This window comes from Schistocerca serialis, chromosome 9, assembly GCF_023864345.2.
Source record: "Schistocerca serialis cubense isolate TAMUIC-IGC-003099 chromosome 9, iqSchSeri2.2, whole genome shotgun sequence".
Classification (NCBI taxonomy): domain Eukaryota; kingdom Metazoa; phylum Arthropoda; class Insecta; order Orthoptera; family Acrididae; genus Schistocerca; species Schistocerca serialis.
This window is the reverse complement of record NC_064646.1, coordinates 162755892-162777016: the sequence shown is the minus strand read 5'-3', so window position 1 is coordinate 162777016 and position 21125 is coordinate 162755892. Positions and strand designations below refer to the sequence as shown.

General features: G+C 37.8%; 1 protein-coding gene across 7 annotated transcripts in view; it reads right to left on the bottom strand.

Annotated features, from left to right (window-relative positions):
* LOC126419233 (serine/arginine repetitive matrix protein 1-like) overlaps nucleotides 1–21125 on the bottom strand; it is a 139188-nt gene that overhangs the window by 57075 nt on the left and 60988 nt on the right. For all 7 annotated transcript variants that reach the window (XM_050086373.1, XM_050086376.1, XM_050086375.1 and 4 more), the window contains one exon: nucleotides 3185–3399. In XM_050086373.1, coding sequence (XP_049942330.1) covers nucleotides 3185–3399 — 215 coding nt within the window. The remainder of the gene's footprint in view (nucleotides 1–3184; nucleotides 3400–21125) is intronic.

Here is a 21125-nt window from a genome sequence, read left to right as displayed (position 1 = left end):
CACACTATTTTTCTACCATTTCACTCTCAAACAGCACAAAAGAAGAATGAACACTGGAATCTTCCTCTGCTAGTTCTGATTTATTTTATTATGATGCTCATTTCTCTCTATATAAGTGGGCATCAACAGAATATTTCTACACTTTAAGGAGAAAATTGGTGATTGAAATTTCACAAAAACATCTTGTCTCAACAAAAGCTGCCTCTGTTTTAATCATTGTCACCCAAATTGGTGTATTATATCCATGGCACACTCGCCCCTATTTTGTGATAACACAGAATGAGCTGTCATTTCTTCTTTTTTTAAAAAAATTATTTCAATGTCCTCCACCAATCCTACTTTAGGTTGTATATCCCAACAAGGCTAAAATTTTCTGGATTTCCTGTTTAAAAAGGCATTTTTTCCTGGATGAAGATAAGCTGTAAGCCCGGTGAAAGTACATTTTTTCCTTGTTAAGCAACAATATGTTTTCCATCAGAGCTGAAATACTCATCAAGCATTTCAATTGTTAAGGTTTTATACATTTGCATAGAACTACCTCGTACTTTAAGATACGAAACCCAGCGAAAAAACAATGCACTCTGGATAGATCTTAGATGCACCGCAACATGTAGACTGCATACTTTGTATTTAAAAATTGTAAACATGAATTCCAGCAAATACTGCATAGCAGCTTCCAAAGTACTGAAATTAAGATTGTGATGTGCTTTTTTCAGCCAACTGTACAACTGTAGTTCATGTTATGGGATCTCGCCACTGACAGCAGCGTAGACATGCAATGTAGTCAGCCAACAGTAACATCACTGTTTAGTAGTGCGAGCACACTAACAGGAAACGTTCATGGTTTAAATTAATATACATACAGTATAGCTACAAGAAAAGCTAAGCTTTAACATTTAATAATGGTGGGCAAAAATTTTTTGCTGTGTTTTTCTTGATGGTGTGGTTCGCAGGACCTTAAAGAGCACAGCTTAAGTTCCAGCAGCTGTAAATTTCACTGCTATGCACTGAACATTTTGTGGATTACCTGGATGAATCCATGTTCCATTGAGCACTTTAACTTTCCATAGAAAAGCCATTTCTGTGTGAAATTGCACTCACCTTGCACTTTTTAAAAAAAAAAAAAAAAAAAAGAATAATTGTACTTTTTGCCATTGTTATTGTATAATTTGTTATCTATGAAAGAACTAAAATACCACACATTTTTTAAAAATGTGGCTGATCCTCAAGGAGTTAAGCTGGAATGAGAGTCAAATGTTCAATGATTTAAGGAATTTACCACACATTCTCACATGTAGCAAAATTCATTTCGTATGAATAATAGAAATTTATTTTGAAAGTAACACTTCGCATACCACCATTCAAAATGTATTTTTAACGACCCATTACAAATGTAAATAGTTGTGACGTCACTTTCATCTAAAGTAGTTTGTTTTTACGAAGTATTGCGTTGTCTCATCCTAAAGCCAAGACACAATGTGCTGCTGGCAGACACTTGTGTGGAATTGTATTTCGTCATCATAAATGGTGCATTTTCTTCGCAATTAAAATTTTATTATGGTGTTATTTTCTCATTTATGTTTTATTGCTGCAGTAGCAGGCTAAAGTAAAATTCTCTGTTAGAGTATCAGTTGTTACCAGTCAGAATTACAAAAATTTATCTGGAACTAAAACAATGAAAAATTCCCGTAATTCTAAAAAATTACTGGGTCTTAGGAAAAAATTCCCAGGTTTTTCCTGGCTTTCACGGTTGTCCGAAGGTGTATAAATCCTGCATTTGGTGCAAATCCCCTACTGCGCATCAATACTCCAGAAGAGCAAGGACAAGCGTCACCTGTGAATGTTGAACTGTTAATATCAGACCGCATGGTCCTGCATACAGCTGTTGTAACACAACATGCAAGGCTCCACTAATACGGCTGCTGGTTACTAATGTACCTTGGAATGCAATACCAGTATGTCCTTACAATTGTTTCAATAAAATTTCAGTGTCCTATGACCACTCATTTTTCATGAGGGCCCTCTCAAGGAGCTAAAGTTTAATTATAATTATGCTGTACAATTGATGAATCCACATCCAATTAATGAATCATATCACTAGGAAAACTCAGTTTTAATCCAGTTTTACGATAAAACTTAAATTACAAATTATGAGACAGTAGTTAAAACTGACAAAAATGGGAGGAAAAATACAAATAGTGAAAGACATTGACTATGCTCTACTGTCAGTCTAAAATGGCATAAATGTAAGAAAAAATAAATGTATTACTATCATGAACACTCATTGGAATACATGCAATTATTTACTGCACCAAAAATCATTCCCTTTAGAATATTTTACATTTGCCATATTAGAAAATAAAGGGTGAAAGTATTTTTTTGTACAGAGAAATGAAATAGCATTTCCTTAAAAGTATTCTTTCTTTTACATAACCGATTCAAAGCGCAAATTTAAATTAAACATTCTGAGAACATTAGCATCAACTGGGAAAGCACTAGATTAACTATTAAGGATAGTGCTGGAATTCTTCAATGGTGTCATAAGAAAAACAACCTTGCACCACTGATCTGAAGCCACTTAAGAAGACCCGCAAAGAAAATTTAAACTGGATGCCATCCAAATAACAGACCAGTGTGTAAACCACTGTACCACATCACTCACTCACTGAAGTGTCATTAAGCGACAATCATCCCTATCTGTGAGCAAATAAGGTATTAAAGTAAAACCTACAAAGTGAATAACTATCAATTCAAAATTAAACATGAATTAATCTATAAGTTATTAAAACACATTTAAGTCTACTCTCAAAAATTGAGATGCCACTATTATTTCTTTTAATATTAGTTTGTAATGAACCAGCAGTACGAAGTTAAATTCAAACCAACACTATACTTCTTGTTTTAGATACTTATTCAGCTAATGTAACCCTCATAAGCGATTTTATTATCTACTTTCAAGCACAAAAAACAAGCCATAAACACCACAACTCTATGTTTTTATGTAAAGTCATAGATAATAAACAATAATGCTAGGAGAGTGAAAGAGAGACAAGTCTGCATACATAAAGTAGAGAGAGAGTAGAGAGAGAGAGAGAGAGAGAGAGAGAGAGAGAGAGAGAGAGAGAGAGACTTCTAAAAAAAAAAAAAATCCTCCCATCTTCTAGCCACTAAATACCACACTTACCTGCATTTTTGTCTGACTGGTCCGAAGATGAAGACAAGCTACGACTTGAAACTGAACTTCTAGAATGTTTGCTAGGGGAACGAGATGCACGACCATCAGATCCTTCACCAAAATCACCACCTCTGTCAGAGGCCGATGAACTGCCACGTGAGCGTGAGCGGGAACGGGATCGCGATCGTGACCGAGACCGAGATTCTGACTTCTGTGGTGGCAGCCTGTATTAACAAGACAATATTAACTATGTATTTTTCTGTAAGTGTGCAATTCAATGTATAACAGATACTTCAAGAAGTGCCACGGAAATGGAATTTCAGCAGCTCCTGCCAACAGTCACTAGCCTTGGTAATGTAAATTTTATTAATGTCTAACATGTTAACAAAAAAGGTAATTGCATTTCCGAAATTACAAAAACTTCACTTCTTAAAAGTGACTGTAATACACGTTGTTACATATACAAATCAAAACGAGATATTTTTAACAATAAATGAAGAAACATAATTCATATTTCGGGAAACTGAGTCTGTAACAGGTAAAAAACAGAAAAGATTTTCCTTTTCTGCCGTACTGCAACCAGGCAACTGAAAGAACTAGTAATCTACTTTTGGAAAACGTAAACCAAACCAAGAACAACTGATTCGGAACAGTCCAAGATGGTTTAGATGAGTTAAATAAAACATGCAACAATTTGGAAACAGAGAAGAGCATTTTGAAGAACAGAGACAAGAGATTTAAAACAAAAAATGAGTAACAGAGGTCTGCCAGGTGGGAAAGAATGAAGTTTTGGAAGCACAAGAGTAAACTGAAAAGCCAAATTTCTACTTGGAAACTTAAAGTGTATCTGGACTGTTTCATGTGCTCCATTCTTTTGTTGTTTTGACACATAAATAACCCCGTTCTACATAAAACGGAACATCAATGGTGAAGCAACAAAGGCAACAGTTGTCTCTCCACACTGATGAAATATCTGATAAACTTCTCATGAAACAGCACTGTTACCAATACTCTAACTGAACAAAACACTAGACAGGAGTGTTGCTTTCTTGTGAGTATTGCCGACTTCTACATAATATGTTATTTCACATTATTTCCAAAAGTAACAATGGTTCAAAGCCAATTAGTTTTTAATATGGTGAATACCTGGTACCAGCATGAACCCCAAATTAAGGCAACACTGACTGCGAAGGAAGTGACAATGAGAGTGGCAACTAAAGAAGAGGAGGAGGAGGAGGAGGAGATCCATAATAGGCAAAGATATGCATCTGATAAGGCACTGCTGTGCAGAAGTAAAACTGTGGCTAGTGTTAGCTGCAAAACCTGAAGTGACAGGGCTAGAATCTGTCACTAGGAAAGAAACATGGGTGGTGACATACCCAGCTGGACTGAAAGATGGATAAGATCTTACAGTTACTCTAACATGGCAAGCTAAACCATTGTAACAACTATGCAGTAAGAACTGAAATAACATATCTGACCATACAAATGAAGTAGACCATAGCAACTGATGCATTAATGTGTGAAGTATGTAGAAGTGTTGATGGCTTTAATTTCTAAGACACAATTATGAGCTGCCACAGAAATGCCACAGAGTTATGAATGCTTAGGCTGGTACAGCTACTGCAGTAAATCATTAAACAGCACCTGTTTCAACAAATATGTATGTAGTGGCATACTTGTTTCTGGTTGAAACAGTAATAAGTAATACAAGCTGCTATGGCATGGTGAATTATTAATTTGTTTCTATATATCTTTGAAATAATAATATTATGAAAAGGAAAGTTGCTACACACCATATAGCACAGATGCTGAGTCACAGATTGAAACAACAAAAAGACTGTCACAAATAAGTAAAGCTTTTGGCGATTAAGGCCTTCGTCAACAACACCACACCCACACCCACACACACACACACACACACACACACACACACACACACACACAAAAACCTGCAGGCTCAGTCAACCGAACTGTGATCAGCAGCACCAGTGGATGATAGGAGTGGAGACTGGGTGGGGGTAAGGAGGAGACTGGGGCAGGGAGGGGGAGGGATAGTATGGTGGGGGGGGGGGGGGCAGACAGTGAAGTGCTGCAGTTTAGATGGAGGGCAGGGGAGAAGGGGGGGGGGGGGGGGGGGAAGTAGCGGAAAAGAAGAGAAGTGAAAAGACTGAGTGTGACGGTGGAATGACGGATGAGTAGTGCTGGGATGGGAACAGGGAAACGGCTGGATTGGTGAGGAAAGTGACTAACGGAGGTTGAGGCCAGGAGGGTTGCGGGATCATAGAATGTATTGCAGGGCGAGTTCCCACCTGTGGCATTCAGTAAAGCTAGTGTTGGTGGGGAGGATCCATATGGCACAGGTTGTGAAGCAGTCACAGAAATGAAGAACATCATGCTTGGCGGCGTGTTCAGCCACAGGGTGGTCCACTAGTTTCTTGGCCACAGTTAGTTGGTGGCCATTCATGTGAACAAACAGCTTGTTGGTTGTCATGCCCACATAGAATGTGGCACAATGGTTGCTGCTTAGCTTGTAGATCACCTGCCTTTGATAGGATAGGTGAGGTTCGTGACCAGATTGAAATAGGTGGTGGTGGGAGGATGTATGGGACAGGTCTTGCATCTAGGTATATTACAGGGGCATGAGCCATGGGCTAAGGGGTTGGGAGCAGGGGTAGTGTAAGGATGGACGAGTATATTGTGTAGGCTCGGCAGACATCAGAATACCACTGTGGGACAGGTGGGAAGAACAGAGGGCAGGTGGTCATTTCTCATTTCAGGGCATGACAAAAGATAGTCGAAACCCTGACGGAGTATGTAATTCAGTTCCTCCAGATTCCTGGGTGGTACTGAGTTACAGGGGGAATGCTCCTCTGTGGCCAGACTTTGGGACTTGGTAGGAGACTGGAAAGATAAGGCACGGGAGATTTGTTTTGCATAAGGTTGGGAGAACAATTATGGTCTGTGAAGGCTTCATTCAGACCTTTGGAACATTTCAAGAGGGACCGTTTGTCACTGCAAATGCGACAACCATGGGTGGCTGGGCTGTACGGAAGGGACTTCTTGATATGGAACAGGTGGCAGCTGTCGAAGTGGAGGTATTGCTGGTAGATAGTAGATTTGATATGGACGGAGGTACTGGTGTAGCTATCTTCGTGGTGGAAGTCAACATCTAGGAAGATGACTTGTTGGGTTCAGTAGCACTAGGTGAAGCAAATGGGGGAGAAGTAGTTGAGGTTCTGGAGGAACGTGGGATAGAGTGTCTTCACCATCAATACAGATCACAAAGATGTCATCAATGAATCTGAACCAGATGAGGTATTTAGGATTCTGGGTTTTTTGGAAGGATTCCTCAAGATGGCCCGTGAATAGGTTGGCATAGGATGGTACCATGTGGGTACCCATAGCTGTACCACGGATCTGTTCGTAGGTAATGCCTTCAAAGGAAAAGTTATTGTGGATGAGGATATAGTTGGTCATGGCGACTAGGAATGAGGTTATTGGTTGGGAATCCATCGGGCATTGGGAAAGGTAGTGTTCAATAGCGGTAAGGCCATGGGCATTTGGAATGTTAGTACAAAGGGAGGTGGCATCAATAATGACGAGCAGGGCACCATGTGGTAAAGGGACAGGAATTGTGGAGAGTCGGTGGAGGAAATAGTTGGTATCTTTTACACAGGAGCACTTTGTCGATCGTATCTACAAGTTTTCTATCTTTATGAATGTTTCTTTCTTCTCATCAAACTGTTCCATACTACTTCTATGAAACCTCATTGCCAACAGTCTGAATCTTGTTGGGATTTCATCATCAATAGAACTGGTGCACACCGAACACCTACTCAACACTTCTCCAGTAGTCAATATCATCACACCTATCTTATCACCAAACTACACTTTCTGACAAACAGTGAAGCATCCCATAAGAGGAGGAGGAAATGAACTTAAGTTTGAGATGGTATGCGGTGTTCTTGTAGTGATTACGAAACCATATGAAACTAACAAAGAACTTGGCAGTATGAGCCCTATTATCAGTATGATGTTACAACCTTTTCTAGCCTGGATGCATGAACTGATTGTGATGGGAAGCCAAGCTGGCCTAAAACTGTTGTAAATGGCCCTTAATACCCTTTGTACTGGTACTGGGATAGAGTTGATGTCTGACTGGTACCATACATTATATTGGGGACCAAGCTGGGGATTTTGCTGGCCAGAGCAGTACCTCAAAACCACAAAAACAGTACATAGCAATATGTGCAATTCGTAGGAGGACATTATCCTGTCGAAAATTGTACGATGATAGTGTTGTATGACAGGTAACACCTGAGGACGCAGGATGTGCATGACATACTGCTGTACCATCACAGCTTCCTCTGTCACTATCAGACATGGCAAGAAATCATCCACAACAGCTTCCCACACCATGACACCAGATGCAACACTGCTGTGCCTCTCCAAAACATTAGAACAATGAGTTCTCTGCCCAGCCACACTTGCTGATGATGGTCAGCTGGGGTTGTGCGGAACCGTGATTCATCACTGAAAACAATGCAACACCAGGTATTATAAATATATCGAGTTCTTTTAAATATGCTAAGAAACATTTTCATGTTCACTGTATTTTTGTATGCATTACAAAGTTAATTTGTGATTATGGAGTAATTCTATGGCCTAAATAGCCTAGGTTCCAATTTTGATTCTGGAACACTTATCTAGTGTATTTTGATCTAAACCCTTAGTTGAGGAAAACCCTCTTTTAAGGAACTCTCTTTTTGGTCCCCTGAGATTCGTTAAAAAGGGGTTTTACTGTATGTTCTGGAACCTTGAGATGACCATATCTCAAAAACTATTTGACTTACAGACCTAAAATTTGTATCCTTTTATTATAATTTAATTATAATATTATAATATGTCTGCTTGTGTCTGTATATGTGCGGATTGATATGTGTGTGCGCGAGCGCGCGTATACCTGTCCCTTTTCCCCCCTAACGTAAGTCTTTCCACTCCCGGGATTGGAATGACTCCTTACCCTCTCCCTTAAAACCCACATCCTTTCGTCTTGCCCTCTCCTTCCCTCTTTCCTGATGAAGCAACCGTGGGTTGCGAAAGCTTGAATTTTGTGTGTGTGTGTGTGTGTGTGTGTGTGTGTGTGTGTGTGTGTGTGTGTGTGTTTGTGTTTGTTAGTGTCTCTATCAACATATCAATGCTTTCGTTTGGTAAGTTACATTATCTTTGTTTTTTGATATATTTATCTCATGTGGAATGTTTCCCCTCTATTATATTCATATCATTAATTTGAGAGACTTAAAGTAGTAAAGGAGTTTTGCTATTTGGGGAGCAAAATAACTGATGATGGTCGAAGTAGAGAGGATATAAAATGTAGACTGGCAGTTGCAAGGAAAGCGTTTCTGAAGAAGAGAAATTTGTTAACATCGAGTATAGATTTAATTGTCAGGAATTCGTTTCTGAAAGTATTTGTATGGAGTGTAGCCATGTATGGAAGTGAAACATGGACGGTAAATAGTTTGGACAAGAAGAGAATAGAAGCTTTCGAAATGTGGTGCTACAGAAGAATGCTGAAGATTAGATGGGTAGATCACATAACTAATGAGGAGGTATTGAATAGGATTGGGGAGAAGAGAAGTTTGTGGCACAACTTGACCAGAAGAAGGGATCGGTTGGTAGGCATATTCTGAGGCATCAAGGGATCACCAATTTAGTATTGGAGGGCAGTGTGGAGGGTAAAAATTGTAGAGGGAGACCAAGAGATCAATACACTAAGCAGATTCAGAAGGATGTAGGTTGCAGTAGGTACTGGGAGATGATGAAACTTGCACAGGATAGAGTAGCATGGAGAGCTGCATCAAACCAGTCTCTGGACTGAAGACCACCACAACAACAACAACAACAACAATAATTTGAACCCAACAATTACGTTTGTTATTATCCTTTTATTCAATTACTTATAAACTTTAAAATACGTGATACTATTTTTTTAATTATTGAAGTTCCAAAACATGGCTTTCTTTAAAGAAAATGTATGTCATCATACACTATTTGTTAATCTGTTTGCTGAATTTCATGATGGTATTCCAATGGGAACATACTGAAACCAAATTTTATTTTACTAGTAACTGCAGCCTGTAGCAGGTAGTATGTAGAACTGGCACTTATTAAAAGTTGTAAGACAAATTTGAAATGTGGAAAGCATATAAGGCTTTCAAATAATTATTTTTTATTTTCTGCCAATTTATTGCATTGTAACAATTCAGGGTGGCTACTCACACATGGGTAAAAAATTGAGAATTCCATGTATGGGAAGACGATATCATAAGAAGCTCCTGCGAAATTAACGGTGAGTGGTTGGGAGGAGGGCAAGGCCCTTGAGGATTTTCTTTCCTCTCAGCTGTAGTTCAAGTGCAGTTTTAAAACAGATAATTTAAATGGACCAATATTCAAATAAATAGCACAGTTTGAAACACTTAGGATTTTCAAATTTGATTTATAAAGCTCAACAGAATTACTTTACAAAGTTTGTTTAAAAAATACAGAATTCCCTGAGAATTTACAAAATTCCTCAAATTCCCTGTGATTTCACTGAGTTTTTCAAGTAAAATATAATTCCCTGACAGTTCCAGGTTTTCCAGATAATCGCCACCATGGAATTATTCATGTAAATTTAAATTCAGATTTGGGTTTCCAAAGTTAACTTTGAAAATATTTTAACCTATACCGCAAAATCACAAGCTTAATAAAGACTCTAAAGAATTTACTTATTTGTACCTTTACTTTACAAATACAATAGTATTAATTAATATTATTGATTAAAACTGGTTTAGCTCTTATTACAGTGGAATCTTGGTGGTATGTACCATTACCACATTTTCCAACAAAGTACATCCAATTTGCCTGTCCTTCCTCCCCACTTAGCGTGTTCAGTTTTGGCTGTATCAGTACTGTTTGGCAATTGCAGCCACCCTCCACCCCACTGCTCATAGCCCACCAGTCAAGATTTTTACTGTGCAGTGCAGAAATTTACAAGTACACGATTTGTTCCCCCAATCAACTTTTTTGGTCATTGGCTGGGCTAACAGTTAAGCATTTTGTTTTGAGGATTGACAAAGATGAGCTGAGCAGGTATCCCAATATGGATTCTGGCACTCATTGAACTACTTTGGTTGTGTTGCTAAGTTGTGGCTTCTTTGGGTGATCCTGCAGCAATGCGAGGAGAATTTAAGGGCACGATAGCTCGTAGCTGGGCTGTCAGCTCAGGAGGGTGTTGGCTGGAGGTTGGGTGGGAGTTGGCAGCTGGATGAAGCCGTGCTTGCAATCCTGGCTTGTGCTGCGCTGCCCTGGTGGGCTGCTCCGTGTTCTGATGGCTGATGTTTACTTCGCGGGCAGTGCTTTCAACTATTGGAAAGTTGAGGTCTTACTCTATGCATGAGGTGACAATTCCACATGCTACAGTTTGTTTTAGCAATATCCCTGCTGCCTTTGTGGACGTGGTGACCTAAATTGTCGTCCACAACTGCCTCTGGCCTAATGTAAGAACTATTGTAAGCTAAATATTTGGAGCCCGTTAATGGTTAGTGGCAGTTTACGAGACAAACTTCTACTCTGGTACCATGAAGTGTCATTCACTGTTCTTTCCTGGCCACTCTACTGGCCATACTTTTGTCAATGCATTGAAGGTGGATTAGCATCCTGAATGTCACTAAGTCTAACACTTACTTGACTGTAATTCTTGCCTTGTATCATTGGTATGTGGATTTGTACATTTCAGTATTTTGTGTTCCTGAAGTTAAACATTCCCTCTCAAGTTTGATACTTGTGCTTTATTTCTGAGGTGTTTCGGAGGAGGCCTGTGAGATGTTTCACTCGCTATCTCATTTGCATTCATAGTGTATGTTTTAGGATACATACTGCCTCTGTACCACGTTCCCAAAAGCAGGAAGTAACACATTTTTGTAATTAGCAAGTGTAATGGTCTCTTCTGTCTATTTATAACTTCTGTCTATTTATAACAAGTCAAAATTTTATTTAATTGTAATTTGTGCTATTGGTGTGTATATTTGTAAACCTGAAAACCAACTTCACTGAATTTAAGTATTTCCCTCAGTTTTGTTTTTGTGGGGAAGAAAAAAAGTCGACGACGACAACTTCTGATTGCATGTTCACATATCCCTAATGTACGGTTTGTCATTTGCTTACCATGTCAGTCTAATTTGTATTCCGTATGTTCTAGAATCTACGATATTGCAATGCCCGTGTTATGCACGATTCTCCAAAGGAACACTGCTTCCAGCGGGCAAGTGACTTTCAAGTAAAATGTCTCCCCTGTACGGGAGTATACATAACAGATGTACATGTACTGGTTGTAGACACCAGGTTGACAGCAAATGGAAGTTTGGGTCTGGCCGTGGGTCATACTCAGACAGCCAAATCATAAGGCGACAGCTCGCGATAAGCAGGAAATCTGGGTTCATGTCCCTGCGCGGCCAAAATTTTCACTGTTCTCAATTCAATTACAAAGCTGAAAGTTCTCCATATTCACAGCCATGTGGGCTCCTGAAAGTGTGGCTGTTTTTCATAATTGAACAGCTTAAGTCCAATTACAGCATTTTGCTCTGTTCGCTTCAGGGACATGTGTCATTTACTTTTCTTTAGAATATTTTTATTAACATCCTTCTATGTCTGCTTCACAACTGTGTATAGCTTGTTTCTTTTTTTTTTAATGGCTGATTGTTTTTGTACTAATTGTAAAACATTCTATTCCGCCTGCTTCACGGACGTGTGCAAAAGATTCTCTTTTGAAAACTTTGGATTAATGGTTTCACTGTCTGCTTCAGAGGTATGTACAGCACCTAAGCACCAGCTATCTGTTATTGTTTAGTATAGGAACTGCTCCTAAAATCATAAATCAGAATATAAAGATTTGCTTTCAGTTCGCCGATCTTTGTAATCAAATGTTTACCTCTTGTGGCAAATAAATTTTACTGTAATAAACAAATGTTTGTATTTTATTTATACTCAGCACCTTACTACTTCCAGATCCTAGCTCCCTAGCAGTTAAGGAGGAGTGATGAACATATTAACTTACATGGAAAATACAATATTAGAATCAGCATGAGAAAAAGTCAACTACTGATATGCTTTTCAATGCTTTGTGAGGATGGGAGTACAAACAGAATCAATTTGTGGTATGGTGTACATCAGGCTAACAAGATGTATGATATAGTGATACTTTTGTTGAAATGTCAACCCTTATTCAACTACCAGTAGTGATTCACTAATGTAAAGACTTAAAATGGAAACCTTCGGCTGTTTCCGGAAGTGAAATAAAAATTGCAGTTTTAGTGTACAATATTTTTCTTTTTGTACATCACATGCCAAATATGTATTTTTCACATTAGAGGTTACACTTTCGTGTCACATAACTTTCCTGCATTCCAATGGCAGATGAGCACAGATCCAATATATCAGATTTAGCCAATATCACTTAACTTGCTTCTGGTACAAGTTCTTAAAAAGTCATATACTGAAGTATGATTTATTAAGACAGCATGAGAAACTGTGGTGTTATGATCGCATATTATCCCAAATATAGTACCCCAAATTCCACATTTTCACCAGTAAAAAAATTGTTGCCAAATTAGGTATTTTTCAGTAGTACTTTATGTGGCTTATAACCAGGGAGTTATATATTAGCAGTTTTGTTTTTCTTGTGACAAAGCTGTTTCTGAAAATATGCATATTTGCAAAGTAAGCTCTGTTTCTTGTTCGTATTCTTTCCCTTATAGCTTTTCCAATACTGTTATCATTTGTTATTAGGACTCCCACGTAGCTGAAAGAGGGCACTCCTTTGAAGCATTTCCCATTGATGTTTAGGTCTTTTGGGTTCTTCTGGCCTCGGATCGTGACATTACCATATATTTTGTTTTCTATTCATTTACTATGAGGCCAATTTTTAAGGCTTCTGTTTCCATTCCCTGGTATGTTTCTTGGAATGTACTGATGTTTCTTCCTACTATAGCAATGTCATTAGCACATGCAATATCTGGCTAGTTTTCATAAATATGGTGCCTCTTTCGTTGATTTTATTTACTACACTATGCAGGGCTATATTGAACAGGAGACACTGTCATCTTGCTTCATGCCTGAGAGTCAAAGCTTTCACTTGTTCTGCTAAGGACCTTTACTTTTGCATTTGTCTCTGTCATCATCATCATCATCATCATCATTATTCTCATTAGTCTTATTAGTTTAGCACATATACCCACTTCTTCTAGTACTCTGTATAGTTCTTGTCAATTTATGCCATCAAACACTTGTTTGAAGTCGATGGATAGGAAATGCAGATCTATATCACGTTCATGGAACTTTTCCATCATTAGTCTTATCACAAATATTTGATCAGTTGTTCCTGTCTGGTTGAAAGCCACACTGATATTCCCCTAGTATGTCTTCTGCGCACTTCTGTATCCCTTCATTTAATATGCGTGTGAAGGTCTTATAAGCTATGCTTAGGAGTGTTGTACCTCTATAGTTTTCACGTGCTGTTCTGTCCCCTTTCTTTCAAATGGGGATTATTTTTCCAGTTTACAAATTATCCAGCACAGTTTCTGTTTCCCATACATCTGATATTAATGTGTGCAGTTCATTCATTATAACCTCACTTTTTATTAATTCTGGGATTACACTGTCTTCCCTAGGGGCTCAATTGTTTTTTGACTTGTGCACAGCCTGGGAGACATGATTTAAAATGTCTAATACCCAAATAAAAAATTGAAAGGCACAAACTAGAATACAAGTTCAATATTCTATTCCATTGATCGTGCTTGGTACTTCTTGTATTTCAATGTGTGAGTTTCAACTATTTTATTGGGAAATAAAGCAATTTAAATCGCACCACTGTCTCATTTCTGCCACTCTGTTACCTGAGCACATGCACTTAATGAGTTATACATGCATGCAGCAACCTGCACCTTTTCCCACTCCCGTGCTTTGCTAATTTTGTCTCAACAATTGCTCTCTAATTACAAGTGGGTGTTTTGTTTGATTGTATATTGGTAACATACATTTTCTATTGTTCTACAAACAAACAACTAAATTATAAGTTATATAAAATACAAATGATATATCATACTTTACATTGTCTACATCATTGTATGGCATAGTTTAATAAATTTTAAAATAAGACACACCAAAGTGCACGTAATTAGTACTCATTAACTAGGTTTATGAACCAGCCTGCAAACCGTGCAGTTGTGGTACAGTTGGAAATGCTAACTGCAGTAAAATAAAATTTATTTCAATGTGTTCTCCTTGGAATACTTTTATGAAATTTGACACACAATAACAAATAGCATGAAACACATTTTTAAAAGGAAAGAAGTTCCCATTATGAAATTTTCAAGATTCCTGTACGTAAAATAAATTTTTTGATATACAGTTATGTAAAGATTTCAAAACATTAAAGAAATCATACAATTTTATAAACTTTGGAAATCAATCATTCAAAACAGAATGTACACGGAATCTTCTGTTTTGGGTTTTACTTTATTTTCATAGATAGAATAAAAATCATACAAAAATTACAAAATTCTAAAGCATCAAGATTCAAATTTATTCTTTTATTCATTTATTTCACATGGAATGACCCTATCTAAGGCACTGGGGTGGCCATTCTCAATTGTCAGAGAATTTCAACTCTTCTCATGTATTTTCTTCATAGCAGATACCACAGCGAAGGAGGTCACATTCCCCGCTTTTGCTGTATTAATTTATTTGTCTACAATTAGTTTCAGCCTTTTAGCCAATGCTCAACTGACTCTGTGATTCTGCAATAGAAAACTGCCATACGTATTGAAATCACAGAGTGTTTAAATCTGTGTCTTCTATTCTTGTTGATGTACAAATGTTTTTTTCCCCCTTGACAGTTTGATCAATTTAATAAATATCCAAATGTCAAGCTATCAAAACAACATACCAGCATTTGTAAATCAACACAGGTACAAGCCTTTGCCATTTCAATATCTAGAGTTGGCTTAAAGAAGAAAAAAGAAGAAAAATAATTTGAGAAAGGACTACAAGACTGAAACAAGTTATGAACTAATAAGTTATTGCAGCGGAAGTTGAAAATGTCACCTACTCCTGATCATTTACACACCTACCAACAGTGTGAAAGCATACAAAATTATGTTCCTATGTGACCAAGTATTCCAGACGCTTCACTTTTTCGTCAGGCAGTCTATCTATAAGGTGGGAGGGCAGATTCTTTTACTCAGTCCCACAGACTGCTTTCACAAATGGGACTCAGTCCCTTCTTTTAGGCACAAGCAATTTGTTACTGTTTCTTCCCTAAAGTAACATTAATATTTGAAGTGTTCTTTAGATACAATTTAAAGACTGGCAAAATCTTTCGACCAGTGTAATAATTTTCGTAACTCATAGGATATACTCAACAGAAAACGGGTACTAAATGAGTTCCTTTATTAAGTTATCCATCCCATTTCAATTACAATCATTACCAAGGAAGCAGTCAAACTGAAGAGAAGTGAACATTCTTTAGAGCAATTAATAAACTAAGCATTAGCGTGTGTCACAAAATAGTAATAATTCAACAAATTGAATAGAATCTGAGTAGTCTCACTAAAACAGTAATTAAGGAAAAATCAAACTGTGGAAATATTATGAAAAGCATTGGCTGCTACTCACCATGAAAGAGCTGCAGACATCAGAACAAAAGGACTGTTAAGGCATGTGAGCACAAGCACACTACAACTACCTACAACAGAATGCATTCTGGCTGCAGCGGCCGGATATACTGGTCACATGGGTGAGCTGTACCTGTCTGTGTGAATGTGTGTGTTTTCTGAAGAAGGCGTTGGCCAACAACTCAATTTGTCGCCTTTACAGTGAGTACCAATCCATCCACTTCATAAATTGTTCATCAACAGAGAAGTCAGACCAAATATACCTTACTTCACCAATGAGATGGGCAGGGAGTGTCATATTGAATGCTATCATTTATCAAATAGAATTAAAATATGAATAAAGTCAAAGCTATTTAACTTGAACAACTCTTTGTTTACAATTTAGAGCTTGAGTGGTACTGACAAAAATAGAAAATAAGGTATTACTGCTAAACAAGTAGTTACCATCTGAAACTGACCACATCACTCACTCACTACCTCATTTATAATGTTCTAAGTAACAATGAACACATGAGGTTTTTAAATTTTGAGAAAGTTATTTATGGATAACAAATTAATGCATCAAATTACCAACACACTGAAAAACCATGAAAATTAATGTCAAACAAGGCAATATTCATTAGATGCAACTATTTTCCCATTTACAATAATTATACAAATACCAGCACACCTATGCTATGCAAACAGACGAGAAAAAAATGACAAAACAAAGAAGCTATACAAATGGGGACCTTAAACAGCGAAGTGTTAGCTCAAAGATGAAGTATCTAGCTTAAAGAATCATGCAACTTGAGAGTAATTCATTTAAACAATAGATCAACTGTCAAGCAGAAACCTTATTTGCAGAAATAGAAGTTGTGGCACAAAATGTGTCCTTATGATAAAGAACAACTATTTAAGGTAATATCACCCTGATCCCACACTGCATTTCAACACAAAGAACGGTACCTTGAAAGCACACTAAAGAAGCCTCAGAATATATAAAACCACAGTCATCAATATGAACAGCAGTAATAAACACTCAAGGCTGTTAATTTGGTTTCAAATGGGAAGAATCCACACATATTCTTATTTACTGAGCAACAAAAATTTTTATAGTAACAAGTTTTCTTAATTTAAAAAAATTGTTCTCATGGACAAAAACAGAAGCTTCACTGAATGGAGCTTTTAAAAATTCTACCTACCATCCTAAGACCCGGATTTTTTTGAGCACCAAACTAAAAGGAATTTCTGGGCAATGTAACAAAATACTGCATATTATGACCCATTAACCCTGCACTGTAGCAGCACTCAATATAATTGTAAGAAGTGGAATACGATCATCCCCCCCCCCCCCCCCCCCCCAAAAGCCTTAATGGCAGGAGGGAGAATTCCAATGGCATGTGGAGTGAAACACATCCAGAGCTCTTGACTGTCATGTTGTTGAGCGTAACCCCTCCGGTAGTATATGTTTTGCCAATTGGAGCCACTGGACAGGTCTTACAGTGGAGAGCCATATGTGTGTAGGAGCAGCATATATCTGCATCTATATAATCTGCAAGACGTTGGCAGAGAGTACCATATATCACAACAAGTAATTTCCTTTCCTGTTACGGTTGTAAATAGTTACACTTGTAAATAGAGTGAGAGAAAAATGACTATCTATAAAACTGTGTACAAACCCCGATTTCTCTCATCTTATTTTCACATCCTTATGCAAAACATACATAGGCAGTAGTAAAACTGTTCTGCAGTCAGCTTGAAAAGCCGGTTCCCTAAATTTCCTCATTAGTGGTTCATGAAAAGAACATTGTCTCCCCTCCAGGATTTCCCTAAAGTCCAAGAAACATCACTTGTAATACTGCATGCTGATAAAACCTACCAGTAACAAATCTAGCAACACACCTACGAATTTCTTTGATGTCCTGCTTTAACCTGAGCTGGTGGAGAACCCAAACACTCTAGCAGTACTGAAGAATGTGTCGCATTATTATCCTCTGCATAATTTATTTTACAGATTAGTGACAAAACTCCCAAAATTCTCCAATAAAATGAAGTTCACCATTCGCCTTTCCTGCTACCAACCTGACATGCTCATTCCATTTACTGCTTTGCCTAGATACCTAATCAATGGGACTGTTTCAAGCAGATCACTACAAATGCTGTACTCTAACATTACAGGCTCATTTTTCCTACACATCTGCATTAACTTACATTTTTCTACATTTACAAGAAGCTGTCATTGATCACTTCAACCAAGAGTCCTGTATAAGTCATCCTATATCATCCTACTGACATTCGACAGCGACACCTTCCTGTACGCCCCAGCATAATTAGCAGTCACAGATTACCCTAGTCTTCAATGAACACTCGCCACTGAAAACAACACAGTGGTTCTATTATTTAGGAAGTCTGAGTCGCTCACATTTCTGGTAACCTAATCTGTATGATCAGACCTTTGTTAACCGTCTGCAGTAGGGCACCCCTTCTGGAATATGGCTCTTACCCTTTATCCATGCTTATCAGAGTATTACATGAGAAAAGGGCTAGCATGGGTTTCGCACAAATAATGCTTTCTAAGTCCATGCTGATTTGTGGACAGAAGTTTTTCCTGCCTCAAGGAAATTTATGACATTCAAACTTGGAATGTGTTCAAGAATTCTGCAGTAAACTGATATTAAGCAGGTCTGTTCTTTTACTTTATATATATATATATATATAGGAGTCACCTGTGCTTTCTTCCAGTTGCTCGAGACTTTGCACTGGTTGAGATTTTCATGATAGATGCAAGCTAAGTAAGCGGTCATGTTGCAGAGTACTCTTTGTAAATCTGAATTGGAACTCCATCTGTTCCTAGCAAACTACTTGTTTTGAACTCTTTCAGTTGCTTCTCTATGCAATGACGACTATTTCTGTGTTCTCCATGTGGCAGTCTGTGCACCAGTCAAACCACTACATGTTTGTTTGATACTCCTACGTGAGTGGTTTGTTTTTGCTATCTTCTATTGGTACCCTAGACTGGTTGGTAAGTGACTTGATAGAAGCCTTCAACTCACTTAGTGAACTTACGTATGGCCAAAATTTCTCAGGGAGATCTTTCGCATGTGGTATAGTGGCGGAAGTTATTGTGTACTTCATCCATCAATCTCTTTACAGATGCACAAAATTTTACTAACTTTTGCCTGTTATCATTTGCATGTTCTTTTTTGAACTGAAAGTGCGCCAGTATCCGTTTCTGCAGCATTTTCTGAATTTTATTATTAAACCAAGGTGGGTCTTTTCCATCATTAATCTACTTACATTGACCAGGAGACCAGGCTAGTACTGAGTAATTAGAGGTGTACATGTCTTTTTTTTGGGGGGGGAGGGGGGGGGCATTAGCAGTATCAGGATGGGATGTAATGACCTGAGGAATCTGACTTTTGAACTCGGCTGGTAGGCTGATTACGTACAGTGAAGGCTGAGCTGAGAACATTGATGTACTGCTGTAAACAGGCTGCACCTGAACAAGTGTATCTGTCTCAAATTCCAAGACTGTATAGTGGGGAACGTTTGATGCAGAAAAGATGGCAACTGTTAAAATTTAATTACTTTTTGTTTGTAGGTTTATTGTGAATGGCAGTATGTAGCTGATCATTGGTAAGGCCAAGGTCAGCAATAAGGAAAGTGACATGAAATTTGGAATAGGATGGCATGAAATTTAATTGGGAGACTGCATTAAGAGATACCAAAAGCTTCAACATCTCAGCCTCATCGTAAGACCATACTGCAAAAATGTCAATGTATTTAAATCAAGCAAGGGCTAAAGAGTTATCAATCCGAAAAAACCACTTCTTAATGCCCCATGCAAAGGTTGGCATAGGAAGGAGCCATCCTGGTTCCCATGACCATGCTCATGATCTGTTTGTACACCTGTCCCCTAAAGGTAAAGTGCTTGTTAATAAGTACAAAGTTGATTAGGGTTGGAATAAGGTGGTCTCTGGTTGATGTGATGTTCAGCACCATGCAGACCACGTACATAGGCAACGTTGATAGAGAGGAAGGTGGCATCAGTGGTGACAAGTAAGGTGTATGGTGTAAGTGGAAGAGCACAGATATCAGACTATCTATGAAATGGTTTGTGTCTTTACTATAGGAGCGGTCACCTCCACATAATAGTAAAAATAATATTCAATAAATATTGAAAGCAGTATTCTCAGTGTTCTGTTTTACTGCCAAAAACACATTTGTGTGATGTCACATGTCCTGTGTTGAGACAGACTGATAGAAGCAAACCGAGCAGCCATGATGCTGATTAACGTGTTGGTGACGCTGAAGATCCGAATTTGATGACTTTCATATTTATACAAGTGTAGTACAACAAAATGCAGTTCAATTGAGCAACATATTAAAGATCTTCCCAAACTACACAATTTTAGGTACAATCTGCTGCGCAAAAATATTGGAAAATCAAGTGTTGTATGTAAAAAAATTATCTGTATTCCAATTTGTAAATTAAGATAGTGTCATTAGTGCAGGACAATGAATTTCTTATGATTGCACCAGCAAGACTAAGAAATATGAAGGGACTAACACTTCAGGCATAGACAAAACACTGAAATGCTTTGCACTGTACCTACAAATTAAGTCAGCAACTCATATAGCCATAGATCCTGTTATTAAATTTGAGTTCACATTTCTTGTTTTAACCATTGGATGTAAGGAACTCTATTAATGCCGACATGGCAGAGACTCTTGTGTGTACCTTTCCTATCTAGAATGGCAGGTCTCCACTGTTTACAGTATTCGGAAGGGATGGAAATCCCTTCATCATTCTGTGGTAATTTCCATACCAGAGGGATACAAGGACAAGAGTGTTCTGTGCTCAAATTTAGACTTCAGGCCCTTGTTTTCCCATGTAGTGAAGTATGGAGGGAGCTGTGGTATAAAGTTTCAGAAGAAAAGTCTTTCAACAGTGTATGTTTGCAGAATTTGTTTTTCTTTATCTGATTGGATTTAAGAGATTCAATATAAATAATTTCTTTTTTAACAATGTAAATAAATGTGACCTGTAACACGAATAAAAATAATGTAATTAATAGGTATGCTTTCATTTTCAGTTAAACACTGAAAAACAATTAGATAAGCCCAAAATAAGAACACACAGTACTTCAAAAATAAGTGATAAAAACACAAATATTGCACCAAAAACAGCGAAAATAACACCAAAATTGGCATTAAATAACGTCAGAACTTGACATAAAATGAAACAATTTTTC